The sequence below is a fragment of the Montipora capricornis genome, chromosome 8 (assembly GCF_036669925.1).
Source record: "Montipora capricornis isolate CH-2021 chromosome 8, ASM3666992v2, whole genome shotgun sequence".
Lineage (NCBI taxonomy): Eukaryota > Metazoa > Cnidaria > Anthozoa > Scleractinia > Acroporidae > Montipora > Montipora capricornis.
In genome coordinates this window covers 49,061,977-49,069,476 of record NC_090890.1, presented here as the reverse complement: position 1 = coordinate 49,069,476, position 7,500 = coordinate 49,061,977, and the positions used below count along the sequence as shown (strand labels likewise).

The window sequence follows — 7,500 nt, the reverse complement described above, 5'->3', positions numbered from 1 at the left end:
AGGAACGTTGTTGCTAAAGATGGTTCCCAAATTTTTCCCCGTTTGCACGCTCTCTAACTTCCAACATTTGTTTTCGTGTTTCAAAATAGTTTCAGAAACATTTTCGTTTCGGCGGAGGCCTTTATACTGAATAACACCCGAAGGCAAATTGCAAAAGCAACCGGAAGCAACATGATAAAAGATCCCCGCGGTCTGTTCTATGTGAAGTCTCTTGCGGGGGGAAGGGGGGGGGGGGGGAGTTGTCGGTTGATTTTGTTAGCCTGAAGTCATATACTGATCTCATAATGATATGACATTTGAGAAACTTTTGACAAATAGGTAAAGTAAAATTTTGCCTGGTGGTCTTCAGCTGTTAGAGTATCAGAAGTTAAGCTTTCTGTGGATTTTGTTCAGCAAGGGGGGATTTGTTTACTAATATGGTTCAGTTTAAACTGCCAAAATCCTCTAGAACCCCCAGAGGAAAGGATGTAAATTAGTCCTCAAATGCACTGAAATGAATGATATTGTTGTGCATAATTTCCTTTTTCCGCAAGGCTGGGTTTTCCCACGTTAAATTTAGACACCCTTCAATGATGTGACAGCGCACTCGAGTGTGAAGAGAGACATCATATAGTCCAGAGAAAGGGGAACTCAAGTCGATTTTCGGGAGAATGCCGGGTTTCATCTGTCAGAAACTTCCCTTGGAATTTTTCAGCAAGTTTTGTTTGGTATAAAATGTTTCTTTAGAAACTACCCCTTCATTATAAACCGTAGGCCCTGTTAATAAACACTAGGAGACGTTAAGAACCCACACAATGTTCGTGAAGAGCAGGGGCCTGGTGTTGTGGTTGAGTGGGTGAGTAAGATCAAATACAGTGGCTGCCAATGGAGCATTTCAAGGCTGGCGTCTGCCGGATCTCAACCCAGGGAAAAAACTGTAAAACGCTATTAGACTGTATGTGATATGGGCGGTATCGGAAAAGCCACCACCATTACCATACCATTATTGTTGTAAAACGCATTTAACTGAGCATATCCGTTCTAGAAAATGCGCTTTGTAAGTGACATATTAGAAGTCGTCCGAGAGAACTAAGGTTTGAGGTTTCATCGCAACGGCAACCTCTTTCCCAGATACGTATACTGGGCTTCGCTTCGGAGGAGAAAACCTTGGAAACGAGGTGGAGTGCAACTGGTTGAAATCTTCTAATGCAGTTGACACAAAAAGCTGTAAAAGCGCTCTGATATTGGAGAGCGCCTGTTGGAATCTTATAGCTGTTATGCTTACACATTTGCAAACCAGATCAGATATTTAGACTGAAAATTTCCAAATAATGGAAATAGACACGTCTGAGCCTACTGGGAGTCTATGTCTGAGACATAAAGGGCTGGTTTACTGGTTTTGCCGGCGCTTGACGAAGCGCGCATTCTATTATCATGTCGGCCAGTCGTGGCGCTTAAAGGCCGTTCATTCTCAAAAACGGAGTAACTGTAAAGATGGCAAGAGCAAAGGAATGAAGCATTTATCGACTCGAAAAAGTTGCAATTGCGCGTACACTTTCGCCGTTTAAATGACTGGCTTTCAAATCCTATAGTAATAAAAACGAAAGGAAAGGGAACTTTATTTATTTAAGTGTCTAGTCGTTCTAGCGCTGGAGCGCTAATTGGGGACACTGTAAACTGAAATCAACAAATCAACACAAATCAAATGTTGGTTTTTGAACTGTAGTACCCGGACAAACTGAAAAACCTCTCGATGCAGAGTAAAGAACAAACGAACTCAACTTTAATAATGCATATGACGCAGAGTCTGGGAATCAAACCCCGGTCACACCGACGGGAGCAAATCAAATTTGGGTTTTTGAAGAGAGGGGAAAACCGGAGTACCTGGAGAAAAACCTCGTAGAGCAGAGTACAAAAGAGACTTATGATGATGAAGCCGGGAATGTAGCTCGGGAGAAACTGGCTCCGGTGGGAGGCGAGCTATTGCTATCACCACCGCGCCAGCACAGCTACCTATGCCATTTTAAAGAAGTTTTTCTCTAGGTTTAGCTAGGTCGAGGACAACCAAAGACTTTATTGAATATAGGAACAAGGAGTTTTAAGTACGGCCGGGTTTGGCCCACCTTAGCATTTGGACTGCCAAGGAATTGTTTCTAATAAGCAAAGTTGACCTCAAAGAGTGCCGTAAGTTATATGACTGTGCACCGCACTGAAAAATCGATCCCGTGTAACTAATTTATCGCTGGTTGCTCGGGGATACTCGGGAAAAATCCGAGTGTTGCTTCAAGTTGAAGGAGTCGAACCTACGACCTTGGAACCGTCAGATCCAAAATTGTCGAGATGAAGCAGCTTCTTTGTAAAATACGCCACCCCTGGGGTACAGGGATGGCGCTGTGGTGAGAGCTATCGCCTCCTATCAAATTGGCCCGGGTTCCGTTCCCAGACCTGTCGTCATATGTAGGTTGAGTTTGTTTGTTCTCTACTCTGCACCCAGAGGTTTTTCTCCGGGTACTACGGTTTTCCCCTTTACGTACTCAAAAACCAACATTTGACTTGATTTGCGTTAATTCTTAATTTCAGTTTACAGTGTCCCCAATTAGTGCTCCAGCGCTAGCACAACTAGCCACTTAAATAAATTCCTTTTCTTTCCTTTCTGTTAAGCCTCCCCTCCACCCACGCACACGCAAAACACTTGGAGAACTTGATGTGTCTGCACACTTGAAATCACTTATAAACAATAACTTGCAATTGTGCGAAAAATCACATTACCCAACTATTATACCAAACAGGTTGGTCTTCCATCTTTAGCAGGCATCAACTCCTCGGACCGTCAAGTTATGGCAATTATTTTAAAACCTTAGTAATTTGCGAAAGTTACGTAAAAACAAAGTCGTCACCGTGCAGATATATCATTCGCCTCCACGTCTGTTAAGGGAGACTTGGCTCTTACCTATATCTAGATCTTCAGTTTCCTTTGAGCCCGAGCCTAATATCGTCGCAACGATCAGTGACTGCGCACATTATGCCGAATTCTTCGAAAGGAATCTCAAGTTCAGAGATTGTTGATCTAAGCGGGCGATTACAGGCTCTTCAATGCAATAACAAACTTTTCCCTTTTCCTTTTACGAAGAGTAGCCCTTGATGTAAGACTGACCTTAGAGATTTTTGGCCGACATAATGAACAGCGTCACTCGAAATGTCAGTTCTCCATGCTGAATGCACAAAAATTCAGTTTTGAGGCTGTTCTTCAGTGGTGGCAGTTCAGTCGGTCTTTCATCAACCGAACGCGCGAGAAATTCCAACGCTTCATGAAGCCAACTGACTCCGAGAATTGCTTGTAAAATAACCCGGTCCACATTGTATAGTAATCGACAGGGCACACTGCTTTTCCGGTTTAGATCATCAAGTTGTTGAAGACTGCATCCATTTGCGGGATCTATACTGATCCCTTTGCTGCCAGTTCGAGGGACACGACTACATCTGGCGTAAAAACGGAACACCAGAAAGGCTTTCAGTCCCGAAGAGCCCGTTTTACAAAGAATGAATGATCGCAGCACTTATAACACCAAAAGTTGCCATTTAAGAGGCATTTTCGTTTCAATGTGCAGAAGGGCTCAGAAGGAGCAATAGCATCAAAAACAGGCAAGAGAGTTTTCGGGGCTACTTCGATGACGGTGCACGCTGGCATGTTAGAAGAGGAAAAATGAATTTTAAATCCTCTGGCCTTTGCATGGCACTTTTCATAATTAATGTTCATACTCAAGGATCTCATCTGCAGTTTACTTAGGCTCTTAAGTTTGAAATCCCCGCTCTGCCCGAAGTTTCCAGTCATGTCGATCTCTCCCAGATCCTCATCCACTCAAAGTAATGATTTCTGAAACATCAGCTGAGGGTGAAGAGCTGATCTGAATTCTACACCAAAATCGGGAATACAAAGCTAAGCGTGCCGGGTTCAGTTCCAAAGCGCTTCTGTGACCTCTTGGCGGACGTGTTCAACACCCCCACACTGAATTAAGTCAAATATCAAGCAATCATTTAGAAGTCATTATTATAAGAAACTCGACAATGAATGGTCAATATTGATATACCACACAAAGTGTTTGGTGGAAATTCTTTTGACGACTCAAAGGGAACGTGAATGCGTTAACTATGAACTATGCTTCGGTGACGTTAATGTGATCAAAAAGCGAACAAAATCAATGTATACACGCAAAAAGAGGGTCAGCTTTTGCGACCTTGTTGAGCGAATTCCCGAGACTTTTCGCCAAGGAGCGGATACTGAGAACAACTCTGATGCCATCGGTGACCATCATTGGAAACAGGTATTTATTTTTTTTATTTTCTAACTGGATCTCACTGTAATAACCGGGTTACTTCTGAGCATATATGTCCGGTGGGAACATGAAGGATTTCTCGACTTTCTTTTTCTATGTCAGCTTTCAGCCGCGCCGGACTGGTCAAGGGCCAACTTTATTTGTTGACACCGAAAGAAAGCAAACGAACTCTCCATAGTCTTACCAATCCTTTCGCTACTGACTATGGCATGTCCATTTTAAGACACATTTTCTTAATGTACTGTATCGCACTCATGGGTATTGACGCACTATCTTGTAAAAAACGGACCTTACTAAAGAATAAGTCCGCTAAGGCTGACCATGTCCGCTTTTGACAGTCGACAAAATGGCTGCCTTAGTCAGCGCTCAAGAACTGTTGATACTGAGCTTAAGAGTTTAAGAAACAAACTTTACTTTAAGATGCTCGAGTCAGTAGAAAGTCGAGAGCACTGGTGTGATTTTCATGGAACTCAGCATACCTGAAAACTATTTTATTTAGAGTCGTTGACCAATCAGTCGCATCTTCACTTCATTTCAAACGCTTTAATATTTGGTGAATCTTTCTTGGTTATAATTTTACGACATATGAGTATCAGCCTCTTTGAAAATAAATACATATATCGGTCTTCTTCTATATTTCTAGCAGAGTGCTTCGGAAACCACGGAAACGCTCCGACGATGTACCGGGTATTATATGCTTCAGAATAATCCAGCGTGAAATCACCGGTTAAAAGTTTCCCTTCCCTTGAATAAACCAGTAAATAAATTACTCTTTGTGTAAAAAAAAATGTGCGTAGGACGTAAGAAACCTTGTAATTTCCGCAGAATGTACGGAAGAAATTATTTCCTATTTCTTGTTAGTCATGCTCCATTGGGACATTTAAATTTCCAAAAAAATAGTTAATTAATAACCCTTATCAAATGGTTGCTATTTTTGCCTACAGATGGTTCTGGGAGATTTTTACGGTATATTGAAAAATTGGAGAACACCACGTCACTTTTTTAAAAATGACGACAGAAGGTGATATAACGCTAAAAGAATGCAGCGTTCGACTGTTGAGCATTCAATCAGAGGAAGAGCAACTTTAGACGAACCTTTTTGCTGATCTGCCAAAAAATGTCGAAAACGCATTTCGATCATACATTGTGTAAACTTAAGGATATAAAGAAGGATTTAATGCCGGCCTCAAGTCAAGTGACTGTCAAAAAGTTATCGTTTTATTTGCAAACTCGGCTTTCTCTCGGGGTTCTCACGGTGTTTTGTTTAAATTGTTTCCCCACATTGTGATTGGCGTGGTTGCTAAGGCGCTGCACCGAGGCATATCTTTTAATTCTCGACTTGAACACAACCACTATGTATCTGGATGAGTGAGGTTGCTTTCTTAAAATGGAAGCTGCTGAAAGCAAAGCAGTGAACGTCTACTTTTAATTCTATGAAGAACTAACGTAGGGGGAGTAATACTCGAAGCTCATATCGATGTCGAGCGCAGTTGTTAAAGTGGTAGGTACTGTAGCAAGTTTAGACATGGGCTTGTAATTTACAAGGAAACGCGCGATCGAAAGATTCGTCTGGATAGGCATGTCTGCTAAATTAATTTACAAGCAAGTCGGCTCTTGAAGTATAGTCCTCTTTGTGTTGGCTATAGTTTGTTTTTTAGACCGAAGCCTTGCAATGGATTTTGAGATCAACGTGCAATATTGTTGTTCTTCGAGATTCATTCGTGTTGTGTTTGTCCATGGCGCTCGAGGATCATATTGTATGTACATTTTCTCTTACACAAGAGCTTTGAATTTTTATGATGTTTGAAAGCTTTCGATAGTAGAAAACATAAGCTATTTTTGGTTTTTATCGATCAAGGCAGTTCCTGTCTTGTTTTAATTCTCAAATATTCCATCAGTTGTTCTGGATATGACACCTCGATACCGGAATAGCGCAGTTGAACTTCCTCTCCTTGGTTTCAAAACATGACATTTTGATGTTTTCACAAACACCAAAGCGTTCGCTTCTTATTCCTTTTATTTTTTAGTCGGGAATGTTTCGGTCCTTAGTTTGCGGTAGCCTAAGGCAACTGAGAATAATCGAGACATACGCGCAAACTTTGGCATATTTTTGGTGGGGCTCAGGTGAACACTCAGGTGTACTTGGGTGTAAATGTCAGCTATAAGCTGGCTTTGCAGGTATATGAAACGCCCCCGATTACGAATTTCCGGGTCTTTTTATATTCTGTTGTTTGAAAAGAGCCTTTACTATTTTTGCCAGTTTATCCAGTTTTGAAGGCATTTGCTTTGTAAATAATTGGAATGGTACAACTGTATTGCTCTCGTTTCAGCCATTTCAAGAGGCTGGTATTGAAAGCGCTCAACACTTCAGTTAACGTGAAATCTGATCGACATTGAAACGAAACTTTTTTCGTTTTGTATTACTGACAGTAATACAATTTATGTGCTGAATTGTTTTGCTAATATCATTGTATAGTTTAGAATCAGCCAATACAACAGTCTTGAATAATATCCAGTCTTTGTGTGTTTGTACTAAAGAAGTGTAGATGTAGACACAGATTTTCGGGTAGCTTCTTGATTCATAATTTCTCACAGCAAAATTACGTATGATTCCATAAGGATTCTGTAATTAAATTAGAGACTTCATTGTAATTATCAACTTCAATTTTTTTCGAATTGATCAATCAAGCATTGAAAGCTTGTGGAAGAAATGAAGAAATTGGCCAAAAAGATCAAGAATTTGCCGATGAAATTGTCAAATTAGTTATATGATGGACTTAGTATATTTAAGAGATATTCCAAATTCAATTGTCTTGGCTCAAACCCACTAGCTTAATATTGCATTCTTGACATATTTTTGATTGGTGTATATGTATTGATGCTAAAATCCTGAAAGTAAATTTTAAGCCATAATGACTTAACAATCATAAAAGCTCTTATTGGCAGAGGCTGGTTAAGGTGTAAAAATAATTATCCATAACTGGGAGGTTTCAGTTATTGACTCTGAGATCTGAGCTCCCTCTCGACTTCCGCGTGATTCTTGTCATCATAGCAAAGCTGAATTCAGTAACTTGCAAGATTCAGTGAAGTGTTTCTGACACTATCTACAGGGGTTTCATTCGAAGCCGATCACCCTTGGTATACCACCGTCTGTTTGTCAGAAATTTTCCTCTCACTGCCTCCTACT

General features: G+C 40.8%; 1 protein-coding gene across 2 annotated transcripts in view; it reads left to right on the top strand.

Moving 5' to 3' along the window:
* Window positions 1-4,078: 4,078 nt before the first annotated feature.
* Window positions 4,079-7,500, top strand: part of LOC138060496 (unconventional myosin-XV-like) — a 74,648-nt gene continuing 71,226 nt past the window's right edge. Inside the window, exon 1 of one of the 2 annotated variants that reach the window (XM_068906294.1) lies at window positions 4,079-4,301. In XM_068906294.1, the coding sequence (XP_068762395.1) occupies window positions 4,179-4,301 (123 nt within the window). In that variant the 5' untranslated portion in view covers window positions 4,079-4,178. Of the gene's footprint in view, window positions 4,302-5,620; window positions 5,815-7,500 lie in introns of those variants that run through there. The other variant, XM_068906295.1, reaches the window with a different exon arrangement.